Source organism: Vombatus ursinus, unplaced genomic scaffold (genome assembly GCF_900497805.2).
Source record: "Vombatus ursinus unplaced genomic scaffold, bare-nosed wombat genome assembly UNPS02014171.1, whole genome shotgun sequence".
NCBI classification, from domain to species: domain Eukaryota; kingdom Metazoa; phylum Chordata; class Mammalia; order Diprotodontia; family Vombatidae; genus Vombatus; species Vombatus ursinus.
Genome location: NW_020953949.1, coordinates 5709923 through 5737162, shown reverse-complemented (window position 1 = coordinate 5737162; position 27240 = coordinate 5709923). Strand labels below are relative to the sequence as shown.

The 27240-nt window shown below is 48.2% G+C and overlaps 2 protein-coding genes across 5 annotated transcripts; one reads left to right on the top strand and one right to left on the bottom strand.

The window, feature by feature from the left end:
* Window positions 1–24: 24 nt before the first annotated feature.
* On the bottom strand, window positions 25–11655 carry BICDL2 (BICD family like cargo adaptor 2). Of its 2 annotated transcripts, XM_027859618.1 has the most exons (11): window positions 11549–11655; window positions 10011–10268; window positions 7993–8303; window positions 5686–5901; window positions 5308–5424; window positions 5075–5221; window positions 2284–2469; window positions 1267–1416; window positions 989–1119; window positions 638–758; window positions 25–544 (listed from the first exon to the last, which is right to left on the bottom strand). In XM_027859618.1, exons 3-11 carry the CDS (start codon window positions 8287–8289, stop codon window positions 386–388), a joined length of 1524 nt encoding a protein of 507 aa, XP_027715419.1. In that variant the 5' UTR covers window positions 8290–8303; window positions 10011–10268; window positions 11549–11655; the 3' UTR covers window positions 25–385. The 2 variants fall into 2 exon arrangements, with proteins under 2 accessions (XP_027715419.1, XP_027715420.1); XM_027859619.1 differs by lacking the exons at window positions 10011–10268; window positions 11549–11655 and adding an exon at window positions 9159–9268.
* A 1829-nt stretch (window positions 11656–13484) lies between these two features.
* On the top strand, window positions 13485–26517 carry MMP25 (matrix metallopeptidase 25). Of its 3 annotated transcripts, XM_027859749.1 has the most exons (12): window positions 13485–13548; window positions 14950–15062; window positions 15986–16173; window positions 17148–17280; window positions 18218–18350; window positions 21186–21478; window positions 22913–23089; window positions 23482–23566; window positions 23742–23824; window positions 24151–24303; window positions 24669–24929; window positions 25096–26517. In XM_027859749.1, the coding sequence occupies exons 3-12, from the start codon at window positions 16054–16056 to the stop codon at window positions 25365–25367; spliced, it is 1710 nt and encodes a 569-aa protein (XP_027715550.1). In that variant the 5' UTR covers window positions 13485–13548; window positions 14950–15062; window positions 15986–16053; the 3' UTR covers window positions 25368–26517. The 3 variants fall into 3 exon arrangements, with proteins under 3 accessions (XP_027715550.1, XP_027715549.1, XP_027715551.1); XM_027859748.1 differs by lacking the exon at window positions 13485–13548 and having other exon boundaries at window positions 14802–15062; XM_027859750.1 differs by lacking the exons at window positions 13485–13548; window positions 14950–15062 and adding an exon at window positions 15784–15885.
* Window positions 26518–27240: the final 723 nt, after the last annotated feature.

The following is a 27240-nucleotide window of genomic DNA, read 5'->3' as shown; positions in this document are numbered from 1 at the left end:
TTTCTCAGAAACCAAAGCCCAAGATTTCATATCAATTTATATATTACTCTGTTAGACCTTGTTACATAAATACTCTCTATGGATTCCCCCCAAGCCCTGCCTAGAGGAAGTTTATTGTGGTTTAGAAAAGATAAGCCTGTGAATATGCAAAATAGACACCTCTGTGAGCTCTTTTGGAGGGAAGAAGGTTTCGCCTCCCAAGCCCTGACTTGATTTGGAAGCTTTCTCTGCCCTCATTTCTGCTGTGCTCCAGGATTTGGAGTCTAACTACCTTTTGCCAACCCATATCCCCATATCATTGGACCCCTTTATCCTTAGTACCCTGAACCCTTTCCAGAAAAGTCACCTCCAAGTCACCATTCCCATATGTAGTCCAAGCACCCCCTCAGGTCCTTCTGAAAAGGTTGGTGAAGAAGCTACCAGCCCCTGTCCCTTTTCCCAAGGAAAATTTTGTGGCCTCTTGGTGCGGGACTGCTGGCTGGGAATTAAGCTCCTTTAGTCGCTGAGAACGAAGTTGCTGTCCAATCACTACCTGCATATCATCCTGGATGAAGAAGAGCAGAAAATGGGTCAGGTGGGGGAGAGCTATCAGCTTTACCACCACCCCTGCCCCTCAGCAGGGCTTTGCCCTTCTTACCTGCCAGGCCTCCAGTTCCTGAGACATTGCTACCTTCTGGTGGATGGTTCGGAGCAGTTCCCGAGAAAGAGAGTCCCGTTCTAAGGAGACCCGGGTCAGTTCCAGGGAAAGGGCCAAAGACCTAGGTGGGGAATAGATTGGGGAATCACTTAGAGCTCTCCCCATTTGGTTCTGGATAAAAACAATAGACAGGAAAAGGTGTAGCAGCTGTGGGAACAAAGTGAAGGTTTGGGGAACAAAATTCTACAGCCAGTTTATTGACATCTAGGACTAGAACCTAGGGTGTCTGACTTCTTTGGGGGCCTTTCTAACGCACCAAGCTGTCATGAGAATAGGGACAGATGGACTTACTTGTTCACAGCATCATCCCGGTCAGAGAATGCCTTATTCAGTGCTGACTCGGGGTCTTTGTCTTCCCTCAGTTCCTTTTGTCTCTGCAGTTCTTCTCGGAGGGACTGCAACTCTTCCACCTGCAAAGATAACTGGGGGAGAGGACATTTAGTGTTTTATAACCCATAGCTGATTCTGTGCTAAGATCTAGGTGGTTCTCATTCTGATCTTCAAAGATTATTTGGTCCTCTTACCTTATGTCCATCCGCACTTTGAGCCCTAAGCCTAATTTAGCTTACCTCGTTTTGTAGCCGTTCCATTTCCACTTCCTTCTCTTCCAGCATTTCTCTAGGACTCATGGAAGCCCGCTTCCTAGGGGGCTCCAAGCCCTCTTCTGGAGGAGACTGGGGTTCTGATGAATTGTGGAAGAGATTGGGGTTGTGGATTTCCTAAACACCGCGGAAAAAGAATAGCCCTGGGCCTAAGAAAGGCAGCTAGCTCAGCCTTTCTAGGCCCATAACCTTTTCTTTTTTTCAGGCTAGTTGATTTTTCATTAGTCTACCAGAACCTCCAGTAAGGAAGAGAAGATTAATTTTCTTTATCAGGGTAGGGCCCTTGACTAAAGTGAGATTTGAATTGTGGCCAGAAATCTTGATGGAACCACCTCTAGTAGCATGCCCCTACTCAAAGAGACAAATGATTCTAGAGAAGAAATATAAGTATTAACTGAATAGGGGCAGCTAGGTGGGCACCTAGGGCAGCTAAGTGGTTCTGTGGATAGAGTGCCAGGCCTGGAGTCAGGCAGACTCATCTTCCTGAGTTGAAATCTGACCTCAGACACTCACTAGCTGTGTGACCCAGGGCAAGTCACTTAATCCTGTTTGCCTTGTTTCCTATAAAATGAGCTGGATTAGGAAATGGCAAACCATTCCACTATCTTTGCCAAGAAAAACCCAAATGGGGTCATGAAGAGTCAGACACAACTGAAATGACTGAACAATGAATGTAGTCTGCAATTTCAGAAGGCTAGGCATAGATAAAGTGAGTACTCAGTATACCTAATTCAGTAAGAAACCAGTTTAGCAGTACTGGTTTCTGTTGAGTATTAACTGTTCCTACCTCGTGGTCTGAGGAATTGTTAGAAGGGGTAAGTCCTGGGGCAGCTAGGTGGCGCAGTGGATAGAGCACCAGCCCTGGAGTCAGGAGGACCTGAGTTCAAATGTGGCTTCAGACACATTGTGACTCTGGGTAAGTCACTTACCCCAATTGCCTCACCAAGAAAAAATAAAAAGGGATAAGTCCTGATCAGAGCTTACCTGGGGTGCCATTGGAAGTTGGGGGTCTCCTTCTTCATCTAGGCTGTGGGCAATCTCAGATTGCAGGGAAGCCCCAGAGACTTCTGAATCCTGGAGCCGGGATTCCTCTTCAAGCTCAGAGACCTGGTGTTGGAGACGTCTGAGAGACACAAGTGCTTCCCTGGCTTCCGAGCGGGCCCGTTCTAGCTGAGGACAGAGCAAAGAGACAATTCAGTCCTTCAGCAACCAAGTCTTAATTGTCTTAGCATCTTTCCCAAAATTTAGCATAGATTTTATACTTGCCTAATTGATTCACTAGCTCACTCATTCTAATAGCTCTTCCCAACCTTTTCAGACAACTGCCTCCAGCTGAGAACCTTACTGTGTGGTTCTTGCCTTAGACACTTAGTAACTGTGTAACCCTGGGCAAATCACTTAACCTCTGTTTGCCTCAGTTTCGTCATTTGTAATCTCTTCTTGTCTACTGGCAGCTTCCCTGCTGCCTACAAACAAGACTATGTCTCCTTCGTCCTCAAAAAACCCTCATTTGATCCGTCCATCCCCACTAGCTGTTGTCCAGTGTTTCTCTTCAGTTTTATGGCAAAACTCTTTTAAAAGGCTATCTACATTCAGTGCCTCTACTTTCTTTTCTTCACTCTCTTAACTCTGCAGTCTAGCTTTCAGCCTCATCTTCAACTGATCAGGGGCAGCCTAGGTGGCTCAGTGGATAGAGCACTGGCCCTGGAGTCAGGAGGACCTGAGTTCAAATCTGGCCTCAGATACATAATACTTCATAGCTGTGTGACTCTGGGCAAGTCATTTAACCCCAATGACCTCACTAAAAAAAAAAAAAAGTTACAAGTGATCAAAGTTGCTGTATCTCATGGCCCTTTTTTCAATCTACATCCTTGACCTCTGCAGCCTTCGACATTCTTGACCACTATCTTTTTGATATTCTCTGCTCTCTAGGTGACACTATTCTCCTGGTCCTCCTCCTACCTGTTTGTTCCTTCTTTGTCTCTTTTGCTGGATCTTCATACAGTTGCCTACTAACTATGGGCATTCCCCAAGGCTCTGTCCTAGGTCCTCTTTTCTTCTCCTTCTATACTATTTTGCTTGGTGATCTTGGCTTCCATGGATTCAATTATTGTCTCTACTCAGATGATTCTCAGATCTAGCTATCCATCCATCCCTAACTTGTCTCCTGAGCACCAGTCTTGCGTCTCCAACTCTATTGGATATCCCGTAGCCATACTAGACTCAAAATCATCTAAAACTGAACTCATCTTCTCTCCTTCCCGATTCTCCATGCTTCTGAACATCTCTGTTACTGCCGAGGGCACCGTCATCTTCCCAGTCAGGCAAGCTCACAATGTCGGTGTCGTCTTTCCACCTTTCTCACACCCCATATTCAATCTGTTGCCAAATCAAAACATCTCTCATATACCCACTTATGATTCTTGGATGATTGCAACAGCATGCTGATTGGTCTTCCTCAAGTCTCTTCCCTACTCCAATTCATTCTCCACTTTGGTATCAAAGTGATCTTTTTTTAATTTGTTTTTTGTTTTTTGTTGGGCAGTGGGGGTTAAGTGACTTGCCCAGGGTCACATAGCTAGTAAGTGTTATGTGTCTGAGGCCGGATTTGAACTCAGGTCCTCCTGAATCCAGCAGCTGTATCCACTACGCCACCTAGCTGCCCCCCAAAGTGATCTTTCTAAAGCTTAGGTCTGACCATGCAGGTCATGATACACCTTATCACTAATAAACTCCAGTGGCTCCTTATCACCTGCAGGATCAAATATGAATTCTCTCTTTAGCTTTTCAAACCCTTTGTAACCTGGCCCTTTCCTACATTTCCAGTATTCTTTTACCTCATTACACTTTGTGTGCTCTCTGATCTGGTGACGGTGGCCTCCTTGCTGTTCTTCACAGGACAGTCTATGCATGTTCACTGGGTGTTCTCTTTGCCTGGAATTCTTTTAGTCTTTGCCTCTCGGCTTTCCTGACTTCCTTCAGTTTAAACCCCCCATTCTACAAGAAGCCTTTCCCAAAACCCCTTAACACTAGTACCTTCCCTGGGTTATCTCTAATCCTGTATGTTTCTTGTTTGTACGTAGTTATTTACATGTTGTTTCTCCCATTAGACCATTAGCTCCTTGAGGGCAGAAAATGTTTTTGCCTTTCTTTGCAACCCCTGCAGCACTTAGCATAATGCCTGGCACATAGCAGCCTTTAATGAATCCTTGTTGACTATACATAATAGATCGTTGAATGATGAAATAAATACATCCAGCCCCTTCCCATCTTTTCCTTCTGGTTGTGCCCAGAATTGGTGATGTTAGTCCAGCAGGTGGCACCAAAAGCACTGTGGGCAAATCCCCAAAGAAAGTGAATGGTTGCAAGATCCTGGACTCGTGTTGGAGGCTGATGCTGAGATGCATTGGGATTCTGTTCTGTCTCAGATTCCTGTTTTCACCAAGACCCTCTTCCCTCGGAGGAGGGCAAGTACAAAGGAAGGAGCATGGGTTGTGAAATTAGGTTTCCTGCTCTAGTTCTTAGGCTGGGTGTCCCTTGGGAAATCTCTGGGCCTCAGTTTTCTCCTATGTAATATCCCTCAGTGACCCTATGCCTTGTCTTCTCATTGGCAATGGTAAACAACATCAGGAGCTGGCAGTGCACAGAGTGGGGATGGCATTCCACTCACCTACTCCCTCCATTACTGCAGACTTTGTTCATGTCCCAGGCCCTGAGTGCCCTTCCCTGCCCTGCCCCCACCTCACCCCTCCCCATGGAAGCTCTGACCCATCACCTCTAGGCTGTGTTCCCTTCTCTCCCTTCTGAGAAGCAGCAGCTCTTCGTGCAGGGCTTGTACTCGGCTCTGACCCTGTTCCGCCTCCTCCTGCAGGCTCTTGATCTGCCCTTCCAGGTCCTGCCTCCGGCTCTGGAGCATCTGGTTCTGGGAAGAGTCAGAGAGCCAGTGTAGAGATGGAGGGCTTCAGGACTCCCTCTCCCCCAGCTCCAGGGGCAGGCCTGGCCCGGTACCTCTCCCTGAAGACTTTCTAGTCTGGCCCTCGTTTCGGTTCCCACCAGCAGCTGAGCCTGGTACTCTCCTCGAAGGGTGCTCAGTTCTTTTTGCAGTTCTTGTTCTGTCTGGGAGGCCTGATATATGTGTGGATAGGATTGGGGGAGAAGGCAGGGAGAGGAAGGAGATGAATTTGTTCAATTCTTCATGCATTCTTCCCAGGACCCAGTCATCTAGCCTCACCTCTCCTTCAGGGACCCAAGCATCTAGGTCCCCAGCCTCTTCTCTGATGACCCAGGAATCTGGCCCCCCATGACCCTGAGGATTATAGTTCTGGGTCCTGTTCCCCTCCCAGGATCCAAATGTCCAACCAGCTACCCCCATCCTCTTAGATTGACCTGTGCAAGCTGCTCGCTGAGCCTGAGGTTCTGCTCACTGAGTTCTGTAAGTGCTTGGGCTCGTTGGCGCCCACTGTTCTGCTGCTCTGAACGGCGCTCCCCAAGTTCAGCTCGAAGGGCAGCCACATCGACCTCCAGCTCCCCGGCCCGAGCCTCCCACTCGGCTCCACGGGCAGCCAGCCCCTGTCGAAGCTCATGGTTCTTCTGCTGCAGCCGCTGAGACGTCACGGCAGAGGGAGAAAAGATGAAAATGGGGAGACAGGTAGAGACAGATGGGAACTTTGTAGGGGGCTGGGAAGGGGGAACAAGGCAGGAAGCTTCAGGACACTCCAGGGGGTTCACCTGCTGCTTCTGCTTGGGCCTCTTGCTTTTGGTCCGAAGCCGCCTCCTGCGCCGTCTCAGTCCCCCTGAGCTCATACCCCTGTCCACTGCACCCCTGTCTGCCTTTCTTCTAGTCTCCCTTGGTCTTTGGTTCCCCTCTCCCAGCTTCTTTGGCTCCCTCTAATTACTCCTTTGCCCCCGCCCCACCCTGTACCCCACGCCTCAGTCTCTCCTCCAAACCTGTCTGACTGGTGGGGGGACGCTGTCTGCCCCACCCAGACTCCTGTGGGCTGACCTGGGAAAGGAAGAAGGGAACCTGTATGCCCCTGTGCTGTGCTGTTTGGAGGAGGAAGGGGGAGCCTGGGGCTGCTTGGTCTGCTCCCATCTGCTTGTGAACTCCCAGGCACTAATAGTCTGATCTTTTCAAGGGTATGAATCATAAATCATCAAAAGTGGACAGGACCTTGAAGACCAAGTCCAACTCCCCATTTTACAGAGGGGAGAAACTGAGGCTTAGAGAGGAAATGATTCACCCACAGTAACAGCAAGTTAGTAGCAAAATAGAGCTAGAACCAGATCTCTTGCCCTCCCAGACTTGATCAGTTCCCACCACACCAGGCTGGTAAATCTTGTTTCTTTTTTTTTTCTTACTATATATTTTATTTTTTCCCTCAATTACATGTTAAAATAATTTTTTGTAACATTTGAGGTTTTTTTTAAAGTTTTGAGTTCTAAATTCTTTCTGTTCCTTCCCCCTCCCCCCCAGATGGCAAGCAATCTTGTTTCTTGAAACCTAGCCTGTTTCTTGAAAAATACTGACCTAACCACCCCTTCCCCTTTACCCCTCAAGTTAGAGACCAGCACAGGGCTAGGCTCAAAATCTTGTCTAACTAAATAAATTCTGTGTGGGCAGAGCTCAGGTATGAATTGTAAAGGGGGTGAGAAATGATCCCTTCCTATGGGATTTATGTCGTCCAAATCTTAGAATTAGAAATAGGAGTGTACTGATAAATATTTAACAACCAGTTCTCTGGGGAAAATTAATATGTATGCACAACACACTTTTCGGCTTAGTCTGCATTATTAACATTTTCTCCATTACTTAAATCTAGACAATCAACAAAATAAACTAAACCCTGATTTGTAGCTTTTGTCAATATCCAAGGTATAAATGCTCATAATGAAAATTTAACAATGAGGTCCTCTGAGTCCTTAGGAGCACACCCCTGGTTAGAAGAGGCCTTAAGGACCATATGGTCCTGTCATGCAGCCTTCATTTTATAGATGCAGGCCTTTAGGCACACAGAAGGAAAACAGCTTGCTCAAGGTCACACAGCCAGTTAAGGGCAGACCTGGTTCTTAGAATGTGGGTCTTCTGACTAACAGTTCAATGTTCTACTACTCCATTCTGTTTTGGGAGGGGTTAAGGGACAGGGTAAGTCAGTGAATAAGTGTTTATGAAGTGACTCCTATGGGCCAGGCACTATGTTAAGTGCTAGAGATACAAAGAAAGGTAAAACAGTTCCTGCCCTCAAGGAGCTTATAGTCTAAAAGGAGAAACAACATACAATTACATGCAAACAAGCTGTATACAGGAGAAATTGGAAATGCTCAACAGAGGACAGGTGCAACAGAAGGAATTAAGGGGAATTGGGAAAAGTTTCCTGTAGAAGGTAAGATTTTAGGGGCAGCTAGGTGGCACAGTTGATGGAACACCAGCCCTGGAGTCAGGAGGACCTGACTTCAAATCCAACCTCAGACACATAACACTCACAAGCTGTGTGACTCTGGGCAAGTCACTTAACCCCAATTACCTCACCAAAAAAAAAAAATTCTACTAGAAGGTAAGACAGTGAAGGACAGTGACTTTACCAGAGTCATATGTGTCAGGGCCAGGCCTAGGGACTAAGTCATCCTCTTCCTAGCTAAGGATCCTTCCCTACCCAGATGCGGTCTTTCTGGGGCTTGGGCATCAGACAGACTTACCTCCTCCCGTTCAGCGTGTTGGGCCTTAAGAACTTCCAGGCTTCGGCTCAGCTCCTCATTCCGTTCTAAAAGCATCTTGCCCAGTTCAGCTGCCAGTAGTAAGTCCTTCTCCTTTCGCTGAAGCAGCACAGCCAGGTCCTCAGGCTCATCTTCTGGCTTCTCGTCCCCAGGCCCTGGGGCCCCCAGGAAGGAATCTCGCCTCTCCAGCACAAAGGGGAAGAAACCATCATCCCCACTCGGGGAGGTGCTTCCTGAGAGCAGCCCTGAAGTGAACTGGGGACTACTGGGGGAGTTCATGCTTCCCCAAGCATCTACAGGGAGGAAGAGAGAGGCCAGCTAGAGAAAGAGGCTGATGGGAGCCCTCCCAGCCTCTAGCTGACTACCTCAGAACCTAGGTATCCTGGTCCCCAGACTACTCTCCTACTTAAGATGTGGTCATCCTGATCCCTATTTTCCCCACCCCAGCTATGTCTAGCTCAACTCTAGAACCAGTGTCCTAGCTCCCAATTTTCAACTCTTCCCTCTCCTTGGTCACAGATAGCCTGGTCCCTAACTCTCTTCCCATTTAGGCATTCTGGCTCCACAGTTCCAGACCCACCAGCTTCCTGACTCAGCATCCCTTCCCTCACTCCTTTTTCTGAACTCTCAAGTTATCCCAAGGCCAAACCCCAGAACCACCCTCAACAGAGTGGAAACTTTCCATTCCAGACTTGACTTCCCTTGCTTCCTTCCTTTCTTTCTAACCCTGGAGTCAAATAATCCTCATGCTATAAAAGGTTAATGATATGTATGTTTGCCTAGTTCCCGTTACTGACCCAAAGGATAACTGAGGCACGGAGGGAACCAATTAACATCTATCACTGTCAGAACTTCCTAGAGCCCAAGCATTGGGTCTTTAATCCCAGTTTTTAGGACCCAGACATACATCCCCTTCTTACTTCTTTGGACTTAAATGTCCTCATTGCTGCAGCCCTGCTTTGTTTGAGGCCCTGTACATCCCCTAGCTCTCTCTTACCTCTTAGGACCTACATATCCTGATCCCTCCAGTCCTGCTTCATACCAAGACTCAAGTGCTGTGCACTCCCCACCCCCCCAATCCCTTTCCCTCTCAGGAACCAAGCATTCTGCTCCTTAGCCCTCTCCCAGTATCCAGGGATCCTAGCCACCTTAGGCTGCTTTCCCATTCCAGCATCCAACTGTCTTCGCCCTTTGTCTTCCTTCCCTCTTCGGTCTCCCAGGATCTAGGCATCTGGACTCCTAGCCCTGTTTCCTCCCTTTACTCAGGTCCTAAGCAGGCTAACTGGTTGTGTTGGACTATGGCTCTTGGTTTCTGTTTACTTCCTGGGCCCCGCCCCTGGGGACCATATCTTAAACCTGTTCCTGGCTTCCAGTTCCCAGATCCTGCCTCCCCCACCCTTTACCTTCTTCCCTTATTCTTTAAGCCCTTGCTCCTTGTTTACCTTTGGTAAGGAGTAGAGGGGATAGGGAGGGCTAGCACCAGCTATGCTGCTCCCTCCCTCTCAAGATATCTCTTGACCTCTCTTCTTCCTTAATCTTGAACCTGTCAGCCCAGTTTCTTCTGCCTTTCCTACCTCACAGGTCCTGGAACTATAAATCCTGCTTCCAAAGTGCTCACCCTGCCCCAGAGCTTCCCCAACCCAGGTATTCTAGTTTCAGACCCTGCTCCTGCTACCACTAACCAGGTTCTCATGAAGCATCCCTTCCAGCAGGCACCCCTACCCTCCCAAAACATGGGTGTCTAGGCCCTTAGGATCAATCTTTTCCGCTGAATTCAAGGCTCCATTCTCCTTGACCTTGTTCTCCATTCCCAGACCTTGAAACCTTGGCTGTCAGGCTTAGGCTACCTCCCTGGAACCAGGATACCTGGCCCTTTCAACCTCTTTCTCCCAGAGCTAATTCTCTTCCATAAACACTGGTGTCTGGGTCCCTAGCCTCAGCCTCCCTTTACAGACATGACCCATGAAATCAGTTCCATAGTCCCAGTTCCATAGCCCCACCTGTATTGCTGGGGGGATATGAGGCCCCCTATTGGACCCAGCTTCCCATTCTCAGATCTCTCTCTCCTGAGCTTCGTCAACTTCTCTTCCGGGGGGTGGGGCCAGGTAAGCTGGAGCACAGGTGAGAGGGGTGGTGGCCTTGGGAGGAGTTGGGTGGCCCTCTTGTGGTTCAGTCCAACGCAGACATCTCCAGACTCAGAGTCCGTCCCATAGACACCAATGCAGCTGGACAAAGCCATGGTCTCAGGCTGTGGGAGGCTTTGGTAGACAATTCACATTTAATCATTAATGCCCCAAGTGCTCATCCCTGAAGCAAGCCAGAAGACAGAGAAGCTCATCCCTGCCCTTGGGGAGAAGGTGCCCATCTTCTTTCAAATAGTTAAATACCAACAGGGGTCAATCATTAAACACCAAATGACTATAAAAATGCTTTCAAAAGTCTAGCTAGTTTGGGCAGTCTCTGCAGATAATTCCCAAATTTAAATCTCTAACCCTTATCTTTCCCTAGATGCAGCCCTATATGTTTACTGGATATCTATACCTGGAATTCACATCAGCACCTCAAATTTAATATCTCCAAAATTGGACTAATCATCTTAACCTTACCCCCAAACCTGTCCTTTCCTCTGACTCTATTTCTTTTTTTTTTATTAATTTCTTTTGATTTCTCAACAATCATTTCCATAAGCTTTTGAGTTTTAAATTCCCACCCCCTCCTCACCTTCCTTCCCAAGATAGTGTGCAATCTGATATAGGCTATACATATATATTCCTGTTAAACATATTTTCACCTTAGTCATGAGAAGGAACCACAAGAAAGAGGAAACAAAACAAAACAGAAGAAAAAAAAAGCAAACAGTATGCTTCAAGCTGTATTCAGACTCCATAGTACTTTCTCTGGATGTGGATAGCATTTTCCATCATGAGACTTTTGGAGATGTCTGAGATCCTTGCATTGCTGAGAAGGGCTAAGTCTATCAAAGTTTGATTCTCCTATTTCTATCCAATGGTATCACCATCCTCCTAGTCATCCAAGCTTGAAATTTCATCTTTGTTTTTCACTCTACCTCTTTTCTCCTCTCCCCCCTCCAAAAAACCAAACCAAACCAAAACAAAACACCTCAACACCACTAAAGGTAGTTACAGTTGAAAGAGTGCAGACTCTGGAGTGAGAGGACGTGAGTTCAAATCCCACCTCAGTGATCTAGGCCAAGTCACACCTGGGCCTCAATTTCTTTTTTTTTTTTCCTCAATTTCCTTGTCTATAAAACAAGGTGGTTGTACTGAGTATCTCTGGAGGTCCCTGCCAGTTCATCTATGATTCTGCCACAATAATGCTTATTCCATTATCTGAGGTCAAGTCCTCATCACCAGTCTACTGGACTACAGTGATAGTTTCCTAACTGGTGTCTCTGCCTCTAGTCTTTGACCTCTTCAATCTCTTTTCTGCTGTTACGTGTCAGTCACCTTCCTTATACAAAGATCTAAACAGGCCACTTCCCTGCTCAAATACTTCAAGATCGTTCCCCATTGCTTACCAAATAAATTCCAAACTCTTCCACCCTGACATTCAGGGTTCTTCAGAGTCTAGCTCCAATCTCCCTTTCTATCCTCATTTCGGGCTGCCTCTGGGAGCCCAGCTCTGCCAAAGCAGACAGCTCTTTTTTTCCAACCTGAGCACCATCATTCACTTCCTGCCACTCTAAACCTAACCCCACCCCCACTCCCTTCCTGAAAGTCCTTGTTTCCTCTTCTCAGCCAGTCCAATTTTGACCGTCATTTCATGCCTGGTTCAAGTCCTAATCTTCTCTAGAAAGGCCTTTCTGACACTTACACTGACCTCTTTCTCTTCTGAACCCCTGTGGCCCTTAATGACTCTGTCTCTCTTTCCTTCTCTCTTCATCTCTCCCTCCTTTTTCTCTCTCTGTCTTTCTGTCTGTCTCTGTCTCTCCCTCCCTGTCTCTTTTTCTCCTCTCTTTTTCTTTCCTATTTTTCCCATCTCTCTTTCCTTTTCCTCTCCACGCTATTTTTCTCTCTCTCGTTTTGTTCTTTGTCTCAGTCTTGCTTTTTGTAGCCTCTTGTTTGGGCATCTTAGAATCTTCTCACCATCAAGAGAAGAAATTTTAGAATCAAACAATTTAAATGTGAGGTGTGTTTTGTGCCTGGGAAATCAGCTAAACAAGCAAAATTGACCAGACCCCATACTGCCTGAGTTGTGAGGGGGAAAGGCACCTCACAATTACATAATTCCCTTTGTCTGGGAGGTAGCCTTTCTGTTGGGGAAAAGGAGACTGGTTCTGATTTTAACACAGCCACTAAGTCAGAGTATAACCAGCCTTGGACAGATCACTTCTTTTCTGAGTCTGCTTCCTCCTCGGCAAAACAATGGGTTGGATTAGATTATATCTAAGGCACCTCTGATATTTTAAAGGCCCCTTCCAGGTCTAACATTCTAGGATTAATTATCCCTAATTAATTCATGGGAATAGGGCAGAGGTTATTATAGAGGAGTTAACTGAGACCTTTTAGAGAGGCAGTGATTTGGCCATGGGCATATTGTGGCAGAGCTAGACTCCAACCCAGGTCCCCCATTTCCCTTCCAGCACTGCCCAATGCATCCAACTGCCTTAGTAAATATACTTTGGAAGATTAGCAGGAAGAGATGCTCTAGAACTTTGAAAGATGGCAAATATGGTCAGTTTGTGAGTCCCTGACTCCTGACCTGTGTATGTAATAATTTTCAGTGGGGAAAAAAATTCAATCCTAGTGTCTGCACTAATTACAATGAATGGAAAGCTATTTAAATTCCTTTTTTTTTTAAAGGATCTGAGTATTTAATTTATTAAGGAGCTGAGGTCTAAGGTAAAGTGCAGGTACCGAGGGAAGACCATACTTGGAATTTTATCAGTAAAGGAGAAGAGAGAATGAGAAAGATGGTAGCTGAACGGAGTCAGTCAGTCTCATCCTTTCTGCCCTTCCCTCTTTCACTCCTTTTAACTTCTTCCCTGACCAACTCCATCCCCATTAATAGTCATGGTTTGGCCCTTCCCCCCACCTCTTTCCCAGAAACACTCAGCTTGTCAATATTGATCTGGAGTGGTCAACTGGCAGGAGGAGCTGGGGACCCACTTCTTGAGGAGAGCTTAGGGAATGCGATACCTGGAGGAAATTGGGAGTTGGTGGACAGGCTATCTGGGAGAGAGGGGTGATGTTGAGGATAAAAATCTCTCTCCCCTCTTCTCTTTCTCTCTTCCCCTTTCTTCCTCTCCACTCCTCTCCCCTCTCCTTTTCCCCCTCTACTCCCTGTTCTTGTAAAGCAGAACTAAGCCCTGGGTTGGGGATTCCCACTGAGAGTGGGCAGGAAAGCTGAGGAAGGGAAACTGAGAGGACTCAAGAAATCTGGGCCAATCAGGGGTAGGGAGAGATTGGTGGTTTAGGGAGGGGTATAGCTATTGAGGGCACCCAGGGCAGAGAAGAGATTGAGGGTAGAGATGTCCCCTGAAGGAAGAGCAGAGCCACACCCAGTGTCCTAACTGAGGTAACTAGCTCTCAGAAAAACACTTACTTAGCCTGCTGAGTCTCTTGGTAACAGAAGAGCCAGACTTCCTACTGGTTGGGGGATGGGTAGCAGCCTAGTGTCTGTCTGGTGGTCAGAAAATATATTTGCAGTCCAGGCTAGGCAGCTACTGGACTTGTGTGATCAGCCCTGGGCAAGTCACTTTCCCTTTCTGGGCCTCAGTTTCCATCTTTGTAAAAATGAGGATAAGCTTTGTCCTGCCTACCTGCCTCATAGGACATCTATGAGACAAAAGCTGCAAGACTCTTATGATTTACATATGGTGGGTACTAATAGTACTAATAGACAGTCATCCAGATGGGCAGATTCAATTCTGCTCAGTTTGAAAACCCGAATTATTAGTCCTGTCTCTGCCACGAGTTCTGTATCTGTTTTCTTCTGTAAAATGGGGAGGTGGGGCATGGATCATATGATTTTTAAGAGGCCATCTAGCTTTCACAATTCCGTAAGTGGGACTGCATGTGTGTTTGTGCACATGAGGTCCTGTGGTGGGTGCTGAGAGGCAGTCAGAGCTCAGTAGGACTTGGCCTCTTAAGAAAGCTCACAGCCAGGCTGAGGGGAGGGGTTGGAACATATACTTGTGTAACTATGCCATCCCTGTCCCAGCCCCCATTGATACAGGCCTCTCTCTGTACCTTGGGATAGGGGTTGCAAGTAGGGCAACATAGGACACTCAAGTAGGAGAGGCAGCCTCAAATAACAATTACCCCTCAGCAGGGGGGCAGAGATACTATCAGAGGCTTGGTAGAGAGAATTCCTCTTAATTTGTTTATTGAGTATGTCTTGGGGAGAAACTGTGGGTGGGATCTGCCTCAGTAAGAGAGAACAGAATTCTCCCCTCAGCCCAGCCCTGGGCCTTCCCTGGCTCTTGTATATATGCCTGTCATATCCATAACCGTGACTTTATTTCTGTGGTCCCTTCATTCAGCTTCTTTTTGTCTCCCTGTCCCTCTGTCTCTGCCCTACTTCTCTCTAAGCCTTCTCATTGTCTCTGTATTCAATTTCAGTTTCTCTAACTGTTGTTTCCCCCTCACCCCTTCCTCAATTCCACCCAACAAACTCAAGAGGCATCTTGACCTGACTAATTATGATATGAGGTAGAATGTAACAAGGTCCAGGCAAAGAGCTAAAAGAGCTGTGAGATATTTGAAAAGGAAGTGAGTACTTTCAGATGAGTTTGAGGCTAGAGGCTGGAGGGAATGGCAGAGAAGGTTTCCTGGTGGGGGCAGCACTTGGGGGAGGTCTTGAAGGAAGCAAGGAAAGGATTTCAGTAGCTGGATCAGAGTGGAAAGTACATTTTCTCTTTCTTTCTTTAAGTGCTCCACTGTCACTCTGCATGTCTCATTTGAACTGTATGGACAGTTTCAGATGGATGCTGCCAGACCACAGCCAGAGAAGCAGATGTAGAAAATGAAGGGGCAGCAGGGCTAAGAGAAGCTCAAGATGTGTCCTGGAGAATGAACACTCTGAAGGAGGTACCTTTATGGGAGCTCTAAGATAGGGAAACCAAAGGGGGAAAAGAGATGAATGGTTCTCTTCCACTTTTTTCTGGATGCTCCATTTCCGGGAGTGGGTGGGTGGGGTGTATGAGGGGCAATGCTGGTACTAGGGAATGCTGCTCCCCTCTTAGGACCACCTCCTCTCTTAGTATCCATTCCCTAGGCTCTGTCTCTACCTCACCCTCCCTGGGCTCTCTGTCTTCCAGTACCTGACATCTTCTGACATTCTCCCAGGCTAATGGTCGCCCCTCCCTCCCCCCCTCCAGGAGCCTAGCTTTTCCAGCCCCTGATTCCTTCATCTCCTCCCCCTTCTCTCCAAGCGCTTACCAGCACCCCAAGATCCCTTCCAAATCCAAGATTCTGTGACCGAGCCCTCCTGATTCCTAGTGCCTTTCCCAACTTCACCTTATTTGCTCTTTCTCAGGTATTGCAGCCCCTATTCCTCCAGTTTTCTTTCCCAGCCCTGGCCCCCAGCCCTGTACCCTCTTCAGCTATGCCTCTTCCTCCAAGGACTCAGGCTGTCGCCCATTTATTGTCTCCTTCACTCCTAATCTCTCCCCCCAATCCCCAACCAGGTTCAGCCTCAGCCTCACCTTTGAAGTTCCCAAATCACCGCTTACCACCAGCGAGGGAAATTGGGTCATTTCCCCCTCACTCCACCCCTGGGCGATGCTGTAACCCTCCTTGCCTCACCCCGCCCCGTCCTCCAGTGCATTGCCAGTCCGTGGACCCCCTAGGTGTCGAAGGCTTTTCGGACCCCTCAGCCTTGATCCTTTGGTGTCCCAGAGACATCATCAAGGTGGTACTCGAGTCAATCTCAGCTGCCTCCCCAGAAGGTCAGGGCAGGGCTTGGCTGGGCTGGGTGGCTCCCTCTCTGACAACCCCTCTTCTGCTTCTAGGCTGCCCTCCTCTCCTCCATCACTCTTTCCCTTCCTCTAACTCCAAGAGCCTGGCCTGAGCCAGGGTCATGTGGCTGCGCGAGCGCCCTGTCCTTACCCTGCTCCTGCTCCTACTACTGCTGCGGTTCCCATCCCAAGCCCCAGCCCGAGCGCCGGAGCCCTCCGCCCAGGATGTCAGACTGAGCGTGGTGAGTGCCAACCGGAGGACAGGGCACCAGATTCGGGGGCTGGGGAGAGGGAAACTGAGCCCAGTTCACCGGGGTCTGGGCTGAGGGCAAATGGAAACTGAGGTCCTTAGACGTGAGGCGCTGGGAGACGGCGGGATGGTGGTGGTCGTGTGGAATGCGCAGAGGAAAGCACAGGTGCTTTCTACAAATCATAGAGGAAAAGAGTCCCGGAGGGTGGCCGAGGTCCTGAAGTGTACAGAAGTGAGTTGGAAGCTAGGACCTTGGGGTGTGGAAGGGCAGAGATGAGCCAGGGCTCGGGACATCTGGGTCAGTGAGGAGGGGAGAGAGAGAAGCTGAGATTCTGGACGCCAGGGTCAGGGATGGAAGAGACAGGCCTGGGGCCCAGTGTTCAGGGGGATATTAGAAGTGAGCTGAAATCTAGGACCTCGGGGAGCAGAGAGATAAAAGCTAGGACCTGGAGGGGAGAGAGGGAAGTTGGGGGCCCCGGGACGTCTCGATCCAGGAAGAAGAAGAGGGAAGCTGGAGCCCTCGACTCTGGAGTCACGGAAGGGAAAGAGTGAAGTTTGGGGAGCCAGGTGGAGAGAGGTGGACTGGAATTCCTTGAGTCTGGAGGTATCTGAGGTTGGCACAGTATTCCAGGAGATAAGAGGGGTAAGAAAGGATATGGGGACCACGGTCGGGGAAGTGAGGGCTGGAATCAGCAGACAAGCGTTGAGAAAGCAGGAAGCTTAGGATGGCATATCAGGATCCTCGGGGGCTCTCATCCTTGCTTGGAGTTAGGTGAGGGTGAGGGAGATGTGGGGGTTATCCTCAATTCTATCCTTGCTGATTGTCGAGACCCGAGATCGAGAGTCTCCCAATTACTGGCTTGGTATTGCAAGACTCTAAGAGGCCCAAGGTTCTCTAAGCACCGCCTCTCCTTGCCCCACCCCGACCCTCCCTTCCTCATTAACCCTTTCTTTTTCGTGGTCCAGGACTGGCTCACTCGCTATGGCTACCTGCCTCCACCCGACCCTGCTCAGGCTCAGCTGCAGAGCCCAGAGCAGCTCCGGGACGCAATCAAAATCATGCAGAGGTTTGCTGGGTTGAAGGAGACCGGCCTCATGGGTAATGAATGGTCATCCCCTTACCCTCAAACACTCCTTGCTCCACTCCTTCCCCAGCCCACTCTCCCATGGGAAGGAAATAGAGACTATCCAAGGGGAAAGGGAACACGCATTTATTAAGTGTCTACTGTGTACCAGGCCCTGCTGGGCTAAATGTTTTCTAAATAATGTCTTATTTAATCCTCACAACAACTCTGTGAGGTGGGTACTATTATTATCTCTGTTTTACATTTGAGGAAACTGAGGCAGGCAAGGAGAGGTTAAGTGATTTGATTTTGGTCACACAGCTAGTAAATGTCCCAGGATATCCCTACCCTAAAGCTAGAGGTCTTGTTCAAGTTATATTCAACAGATCCTATTCTCCCATCTCAAAGCAGGCTGTCACCTCTTACCTCCCTCTGAGTCTAGCCCTCCTGCTCTTTTCAGGTTTTCCTTGTAGCTTCCAGCCATCTTCAAATCTGGTGCCTGGTTATAAGGGAAAACAGAAGGAGCAGAAGGTCTATCATGCTCCAAGTTCCTTTGTTCTTTCTGGGCCCCAAATCTCAGGGCTACTGCAAAGTTCCAAGGCCCTCAGGGACTCAGGGGGCAGGGATAGGACTGGAGAATCCAAAACAGAGGGAGCTCTTTCTAGGTGACTGGTGTTATTCCTGGTTGAGAGGTCCGCAGAATGGGGTGGAAGGGCAGCCTTCAGAACAGACTAGGAGTTGGGGGGCAGGAAGGGAAGGATAACACTGATCTGGCCAGTCTTGTTCCAATACCACCTGCCACTCCCTCCTACTGTCTACCCTTTTGCTCCCAGACAGTTGTCAGTACTGATATTAGAGGTCCCAATTCCAGGGGCTGCTTTCCCTCTCTATGCTCTCTCATTACAAGCTCCTAGGGGAAGAGCTAAGCACCTGTCCATCCCTTTGACCTTTCATGTCCCATCTCCTTTCCAGATGAGGCCACGTTGGCCACCATGAAGAAGCCACGATGTTCTCTGCCTGATGTTCTGGGAGTGGCTGGGTTGGTAAGAAGGAGGAGGTATGCCCTTACAGGCAGCTTCTGGAAGAAGAAGCAGCTGTTCTGGAGGTGGGTTCTATTCCTTGATTTCTCATCAGCTAACTAGTCTGTTTTAGCCATCATGTACCCCCTGAAGGGCTCTATAGTGCCTGTGAGTTGGCATTTAATTTACCTTTCTTCTTCCCCAAAGCCTTACTATTAGATTCAATGAGTTCAGTGCCTGGCTCAAAATCTTTCCTTCCTTCCCAATTCCTGTCCTCCCCAGTTCCTGTCCTCATACTGGGGCACTTCAGCATACATATTGATATTCCCTCAAATTCCCTATCCGTGCCTCATCTGATTTATTTCCCATGAACTACTTCTCTACCCTGAGTCACACACAAAAATAGTCGTATCCTTGATTTTGCCATCAGTCACACATGCATCGCTTCCATGTCCATGAACACTGGAACTGCCTTATCTGATCAAAGTCTTTGGTATTCTGCCTATCCCTGTGCCTTCCAAAACCAAACCCTGTTTGTCAGTATCATGACCTTCAACTCCCTGATCCCTCAGTCCTTTCTCAGACACCAGTCACCACCACCCTGCACCAGCTACACTCTCATCCTTTCCCCATCTTTCCCTCTTGGTGACCTAGTTCAACACTACACTGTCATCTCCACTTCGGTCCCTTGCCTTCATTGTATTGTTGGTCTTGCCCCGACAAACAAGCACGGTGGTGCTGAGCTAAGGTCAAGAAAATCACAAAACAAGGGCAGCTAGGTGTCGCAGCAGATAGAGCACCGGCCCTGAAGTCAGGAGGACCTGAGTTCAAATTCGGCCTCAGACCAGACACTTGACACTCACTAGCTGTGTGACCCTGGGCAAGTCACTTAACCCCAGCTGCCTCACCAAAAAAATAAATTAATTAAATTACATTTAAAAGAATCACAAAACTTTGCTGAATCCACTACCTGTTTGTGTTAGATAACCTCAGCTGGGTCATCACTGCTGCAGGGCAATCCTTTTATGCTTCCCTAATTAACTCATTATCCCATTTACCACATCTTTACCAAACTTTTTCATTCCTTTTCAAAACTCCCATGGCTCCTTCTTCCCCTTCCTATTCAGCTGAGAACTTATTTGCCAGAGATATCTCTTTCCTTCCTTCCTCCTCATCTCATAGCACCCAGATGCCTTCTACCACTATCTTCTCCTCCTCCTTCACCCCTGTCTCATATGAAGAGTTGGCCTTTTTGCTAGCCAAGGCTAACCCCCCTTTGTGCACAAGTGATTCCCTTCTATCCTGTCATCTCCAAGATGATTGCCTCATCTATCACCCTCACTTTCTCTCTTATCTTCAATTTCTCCTTGTCTACTTATGTCTCCACCATCTTCAAAAAACCCCTCATTTGATCCATCTGTCCCTGCAAACTCTTGTTCCATATCCCTCCTGACTCCTGTGGCTTAACTCCTTGTGAAGGTTGTCTATAATGAACATCTCCACTTCTCTTCTTACTCTCTTTTTGACTCTCTTTGGTCTGGCTCCAACCTCATCATTCAACTGAAACCACTCTTTCCAAAGTTACTTATGATCTTTCAATTGCCAAGTCTAATGGCCTTTTATCAGTTCTCATCCTTCTTGACCTCTTGACACCTTTGACACTGTTGATCACCCTCTTCTCTTTGATATTCCCTTCTCTCTAGGTTTTCAGGACACTACACTCTCCTGTTTCTCCTCCTAACTTTCTGACCATTCCGCAGATTCCTTTGCTGGAGCATCATCCAGGTCATGCCTGCTAACTTTGGGTGTCTCAGAGGACTCCTTCCTGGGCCCTCTTCTCTTTTTCCTTTCTGCTATTTCACTTGGTGATCTCATCAGCTCCCATGAATTCAAATATCATCTCTATGCTGATGATTCTCAGATTTATTTACCTAGCCCTAACTTGTTTGTTACTGCCTATTAGACATTTTGAACTGGAAGTCCTGTAGACATTTTAAATTCAATATATCCAAAGTTGAACTCATTTTCTTTTCTTTTTTTTTTAAGGCAATTGGGGTTAAGTGACTTGCCCAAGGTCACACAGCTAGTACATGTCAAGTGTTTGGTCTGAGGCTGGATTTGAACTCAGGTCCTCCTGACTTCAGGGCCAGTGCCCTATCCACTGCGCCACCTAGCTGCCCCCAACTCATTATCTTTCACCTCAAACCCTCTCCCCTTCCAAACTTCCCTATCACTGTTGAGGGTATAAGTCTTTCCCTACTCCAGTTCATCATCCGTTTTGTTCTCAGCGTGATCTTGCTAAAGCTTAGGTTTGATCGCGGCCCTCTCCTCTGCGATAAACTTCAGTGGGTGCCTGCCCCCTCTCTGGTTGGTTCAAAGACCTTCATTACCTTCCTCCTCCCACCCATCTTCTTACACCTTTTATCCAACCACATACTCTTCAATTCAACATCTTTGTTCCTAAAACAATACCTTCTATCTCCCAACTCTGAGCATTTTCACTGGCTGTCCCCCATGCATGGAATTTTCTCTTTCCTCATATCTGCTTCTTAGATTGCCTGGCTTCCTTCAAGTCCCAGCTAAACTCCCACCTTCTTCAGGAAACTTTTCCCAAACCCTCTTAATTCTAGTGCCTTCCCACTGTAGATTATTTCCTATTTATCCTATATATAGCTTATTTGTAAGTTATCTCCTCTATTAGACTCTGAAATCCTTAAGGTCAAGGACTGTCTTTTATCTTTCTATGTCTCTCCTGTGATTAGTAAAGTGCCTAGCACATAGTAGGTGCTTAATAAATGTTTATTGAGGGGCTGACTGACTGGACTTATCTATCGCTCCTCCGAGTCACCTGCACGTCACTGTTTTAATTGGCTGCCATACACTCCTCCTCTTAACACTGGACTCTCTTCTCTGGACACCAGGGTTCAATCCTTCCCACGGGGCTCTGCCCTCAGCCAAGAGACTATTCGAGACCTGATGCACTATGCCCTGACTGCCTGGGGAACTGAGATGGGGATGACATTCCAGGAGGCTGAGCCCAGGGTAGGAACAGAGCCGGAACTCCTCATCAACTTCGCTCGGGCCTATCACAAGGACAGCTACCCCTTTGATGGGCCTGGGGGCACGTTAGCCCATGCCTTCTTCCCTGGGGACCACCCAATCTCTGGGGATACCCACTTTGATGATGAGGAAGTCTGGACCTTCGGGGAAAGCGGTATGATCTCCCTGGACTCTCCCTCTTTATTCCTCAGACAACCCCTGTTCCATAGAGATCAATCCCCTCTGGAGAGACGTTTCCCTTCCCTGAGGACCTCATTCTCTATTACATTAAACAAGAGTTTGCTGAGTTCCTGCTCCTCATACAATTCTGCATGGGCCCCCAGGGTGGAAACTGAGAAGGAAAGAGAGGTGGCTAATTTATAAGAAGCAGAAGACAAGGCCTCTGGTTTCAGAGGAGTTCAGCTGGGTTGGGGAGATATAGCATGCACAAGAAACAATGAGAGAACAGCAAAAGACTGTGTGTGTGACTGGGTTAAATTCTAACGATTGTTCCTCTGATGCACCTCCCTAGGCTGGGATGATCAGAAAGGCTTTCCAGAAGAGGTAGGACCTGAGTTGGATCTTGAAGGATAAGGAGGATATGGAGAAGATGAAAGGAAGGAGGGAGGTGTTCTAGGCAAGGGAAAGATAAGGGGGCCAGGTTGGCTATCACTGTAGCAGTTGAGTAGGGCAGATACTGGGGAGGGTCTTAAATGCCAGTCTGAGGAGTTTAGATTTGAAATCAGAAACAAAGAACTATTTTAAGTTTTGGAACAAAAGAAGCCAAAAAGATTCATCTTGGCCAAGGATACTCTTTTCTGCAAATTATGTTTTTTCTTTGCTGGGCTTCTCCTTTCTTTCTTTTTTTTGGGGGGGGGGGTAGGCAATAGGGTTAAGTGACTTGCCCAAGGTCATACAGCTAGTAAGTGTCAGTGTCTGCGGCCAGATTTGAACTCAGGTCTTCCTGACTCCAGGGCCGGTGCTCTATCCACTGCACCACCTAGCTGACCCTGGGCTTCTCCCTTCTAGAGCCAGCCAGGTGATCACATCAGTCTGCCTTTGCCTAGAGGACTGTAGTTTAGGATCATCATGAGGTAGGGAGAGGGATGGACCAGTCAATTGATCATCAAGCATTTATTAAGTGCCTACTATTGCCAGGTACTGACTTAGGCTATGGGGATGTGAAATACAAAAGAAGTTATTATCACTAGTCTCAAGTAGATTACATTTTGTAAGAGATACCATATAAATATATATAGAATAAATACAAGACAGTTTAGTGGGGAAAGAGGTCAAGAAAAACATTCTAGGCATGGGAGGTAGACAGCCAGTTCTGGGCACAGAGACAGAAGATGGAAGGTAAGGAACTTGGCTAAACTGGGAAGGGGAATAATGTACAACAAAGTTGGGAAGGTAGGTTGGTGACAAATTGTAAAGGGCTTTAAAAGCCAAAGAGAAGAGTTTGTATTTTATCCTAGTGACCATAGGGAGTCGCTGAACTTTATAGAGTAGGGGAGTGACGTGGTCAGTGTTGGCAGCAGTGCAGAGGACAGATTGGACTAAGGTTCCTTTTCTCACCATTTGCTTTCTATCTCCTCCCAACCCATAGACCACGGTGGGACAGACCTGTTTGCTGTGGCTGTCCATGAGTTTGGCCATGCCTTGGGCCTGGCCCATTCCTCTGCCCCTGACTCCATCATGCGGCCTTTCTACCAAGGCCCAGCTGGGGACCCTTTGAAGTACCGGCTTCCACCTGATGACCGAGAAGGGATCCAGCAGCTTTATGGTGAGCCCTGGGATCCTCTATTTTTCTTTTTCCCCGAGCTGGACTAAGGGTTATGAGAACAAAAAAAAAATCAAAATTCCTTCTCTGTTCTCTCCCTTCCCCCTCTCCCCTCATCTCCCTTGTTGGTTCTTAACATTTAATCCTAGAAGAGCAGGTATTATTATCGCCATTTTACTGATGATAAAACTGAAGCTTAGAAATGAGATGTTTTACCTAAGGTCACACAGCTAATAAGCAGCAAAACCAGGACTGGAACCCAGGACTTCTAACTCCCAGCGCATTTGTCTTTTCTATCATTCTCCATCTTGATAATGGGGAAAAGAACCTTCCCTAGACGTAGCTGCCTTTCAGCTTCTCTATTTCACCCCACTTCTAACTCTACCTCCCTCCAGGAAAGGGTCCAAATAGTCCCCACCCAGAGTCAACTCGGAAACCTCTGGCACCTCCACCCCAACCCCCTGGGCAGCCCCCAGACAGGTGAGTATCCCCTTCCTCTCCTGATTGATCCCCAGTTCCTCCCTAGTCCCCTTCATCCTCCTCTCTTTAGCCCCTCTCTCCCCTTCCCCCATTCCCCTCCATCTCTAATGACCCCTCCAGTTCTCTGCCTCACTCTCATCTCTTTTTGACTTCCCACTCCTACATCTCCTCCCAGTCCTTCAGCCCCAGTTCCCGACCGATGTTCTGGTAACTTTGATGCTATCGCCAACATCCGTGGTGAGGTCTTCTTCTTTAAAGGTGAGTGACCTTTGACTCTTGTGAGCCTTGCCCTGAAATGTTGATCCCTTTACCATATCCCTTCTCTTATCCACTGGGACCTCAAGTCTCTATTTTCCTTTGCCTCTGACCCACCCATAGTAATGACTTGTGACTCTTTTAATCCCTTATATTGATGTCCAGCTCAATGCCAAGAGCCTAGTCATATCATGTGTGCCAGATGGAATTTGGCCAAAGAGGGGTAGAAAACTAGTACTCCAATACCTACAGCTTGGTCCACTTTACCCTGGGACCTGGGGGTGGGTGACTTTAGGGGCCATAGGCTGGTGACCCCTCCTGTACTCCAGGACCCTGGTTCTGGCGCCTTCAGCCCTCAGGCCAGTTGGTGTCCCCTCGACCTGCGAACCTGCACCGATTCTGGGAGGGGCTGCCTGAGCACGTGGTGGCCGTGGATGCAGCCTATTCTCGGCCCTCAGACGGACGTATCCTGCTTTTTAGTGGTGAGTGGAATGGAGGATGGAGTGAAGAGATTTGGGGTGGGGGAAGAGAGATGAGTAGGAAGAAGAGAAGAGAGCCACGGGGAGACTGGGAAGAGATGTGGAAAGAAGAGAATTGCAAGGGGGCAAGGAGAACAGAGGAAGAAACCCTGCTGAGAGGGAGAGACAGAGATGGAAAGAGAGAGACACGGAGAACTGGGTGGGGGGTGAGGAAGAAGAGACAGTTGGAGAAATGGACTGGGAGAGCTTCAAAGGGGGAGTCAGAGAAGCGTGGACAAGAACAAGATTAGGACCTCGCTGCTGTGAAGGAAAGGGACGACACTGATGGGGCTTCGTATTTGACTGACTTTATTCTTCCTGATCCTCAGGACACCAGTTCTGGGTGTTTCAGGACCGGCAGCTGGAGGCTGGTTCTCCAAAGTTGCTGACTGAACTGGGGCTTCCCCCTGGGGAAGTTGTGGATGCTGTTTTCTCTTGGCCCCAGAATGGGAAGACATACCTGATTCGAGGTGAACAATACTGGCGTTTTGATGAGACGGTCCACAGTGTTGACCCAGGCTACCCTAAGAGACTGATCCTGTGGGAGGGAGCACCTTCAGCACCTGATGATGTGACTATTGACAACAAAGGTGTGTGTGTGTGTGTGTGTGTGTGTGTTGGGGGTAGGATGTGGGTTGACTTGGTGGAGAAAGTGGAACTGAGCATCAAGATGCCTGGGTTTGGGGAGAAGTGAACTGAGAGTAGAAGGGTCTTCTAAGAAGTACCCTGAGCTTTCCCCTCATTCTCTTTGTACAGGTGACACCTACTTCTTCAAGGGTACTGAGTATTGGCGATTTGCTCCAGGCAGTGTGGTGGCAGAGCCTGGCTCCCCCCACCCCATGGGGCCCAAGTGGTTGGACTGCCCTCCTTCTGCCCCAGGTCCTCCAGCCCCAAGACCTTCCAAGTCTCCCCCCAACTGTCAGTGTGAGATCAACCAGGCAGGGAGTTCAGGACCAAGACTTCCTGGTTTCCTCTTCATCTTCTCTGTGATTCTCTCCCTCTTCTTGGGCACAACCACCTGGCCCTAAGAACTTGGGCCAGTAGCTGTACCCCCCCCAACTTTCCCCTCCTCCTCTCTCTTCCCATAGAGATGAGTCCTGTGTCTGTCCCTCTCTTTTACCGCCATTCCCCAGTACACCGTGGGCTCTGCAAGGCAGGTAGGCAAGTCACTTCCCCTTTCTGGATCTCAGTTTCTCCATTTGAAAAAATGAGGGACTTGGATTTAATGGCCTCTAAAGTCCCTTCTAATTCTAAATCTAGGATCCCATGAATAGATGAGCTCTGGTGTCCTCTGGCTCTCAAGAATTAATAAGAATCTAGGTTTTCCCAAAGCATGACTCACTAGTGCCTAGTTCATGAGTTTAGTTGTCCGTTCCCTGGCCCCTGCTTTCCCTTAGCCCTGGCTTGCACAGTCTATGATTCTGGGCATAGGGGATCAGATTGAGAATCCAGAAGGTCCTCTCTCCGTAGCCTGTGGGGATCTCAGAGGGTCTTAGAGGCTGCCATTCCCAGGAAGAGCAAGCAGACTCCCTATCTGTCTGATCTTCCCTCCTGCAGGCTGCCAAAAGGGGGGGCCCTGTGGCTGGGTGGGGTCCCAAGGATTAGGGAGATATTGAGAGAGGCTGTACAGGTAATTGTACCCCTCTCCCAGTCTTTGGTCCCTGTAATTCTTGACTCAGAGAGAGGCCTGGGCTTTGCCGAGCCCCCAGCTACAAGACTGAAAGGAAAGGAAGGCAGGACTGTCAAGAGCAGTTGATCTGGACCTCCTCCATGAAGGAGTTGGGCTGGGATGCAGATCTTTAAAGCCCAAGGGGAGAGTTTTCTCTCAGCTCCTCTGAAACACCCTGCCCCTCAGCAGTGCTTGAAAAATCTTCTAAGTCCCAGTAGTCAATCCATCAAGATGCCCTGGTCTCCGTCTGGTTTCTTGAAGCGCTCAGGGAGCAAGGAGGAGCTAGGAATACTCCCCTCAGACTTTGAACCCCACCTCAGCATTGCTGATTGTCCTCCAGCTTCCTTTGCCTCCTTCTTTCCTTCTCTAGGTTCCCCCTCTCTCCCTAAACCATGGGTTCTTAACCTGGGGCCCACAGATCCTCAGGGGGCCCCCAAAGGGGTCTGCAGATGGATTTTAGGGGTTCTATGAAGTTGAATGGAAAAAAATACATCTTTATTTTTACTAACCTTTGGTTTCCTTTGTGATCCTACGTATTTTATACACTTAAAAACATGATTCCAAGAAGAGGGTTTACCAGACTGCCAAAGGGGTCCATGAAAGTGGTTAAGAATCCCTGGCCTAAGCAGAAAAGCAAAACTGAGATCATAAAGATTATCAAGATGGAAAAAAGCCCTGAATTCTGAGGTAGAAGACAAGCAGTTTGGTCATAGTTCTGCCCATAACTTATTGTGTGACCTTGGAAAAATTCCTTACACTCTCTGGGAACGTTTCATCATCTGGAAAGTGAGAGGACTGGATCTGATGATGACATCAAAGGCCTTACTGCTCTGAAATCTGAAGGCTCAGCAGTTCAAGGCCCATCCCTGGGCCCAGCTCAGGAGGAACCCATCAATCCAGGGGCCTATCAGTCCCCGTGGATGGCTTCAGCCTTCATCCTCTGTACCCTCTGTGCTCCTCAGCTCACAGAGTGTCAGCCTCTGGTGTAAGCGGTCATGGCAGGATAGAGTAAGGGTGTGATGTGGTCTTTGACTCCTCCCTCTCTCCTCTCCCACATGCCCAGTCATTTGACAAACGGTAGTGGTCCTGCCTTCCTAATATCCCTCATATCTGCCCTCATCATCTTGTAATAGCCTTTTTATCAGACATCAAGCCTCCATTCTTTTCCATCTCCAATCTCTTCTTCTCTGAGTACTCTTCCTAATGCACAGCTCTGATCAGATCAAATCAAC

Coding starts and splice junctions, on each gene's coding strand:
- MMP25 (XM_027859749.1), top strand. CDS start 16,054: ATGTGGCTGCGCGAGCGCCCTGTCCTTACCCTGCTCCTGCTCCTACTA. Junction 23,825..24,150: donor TGAGGTCTTCTTCTTTAAAG/GTGAGTGACCTT, acceptor CCTGTACTCCAG/GACCCTGGTTCTGGCGCCTT. Junction 24,304..24,668: donor ACGTATCCTGCTTTTTAGTG/GTGAGTGGAATG, acceptor CCTGATCCTCAG/GACACCAGTTCTGGGTGTTT.
- BICDL2 (XM_027859618.1), bottom strand. CDS start 8,289: ATGAACTCCCCCAGTAGTCCCCAGTTCACTTCAGGGCTGCTCTCAGGA. Junction 5,902..7,992: donor AACACGCTGAACGGGAGGAG/GTAAGTCTGTCT, acceptor GTGACGTCTCAG/CGGCTGCAGCAGAAGAACCA. Junction 5,222..5,307: donor TAGAAAGTCTTCAGGGAGAG/GTACCGGGCCAG, acceptor GACTCTTCCCAG/AACCAGATGCTCCAGAGCCG.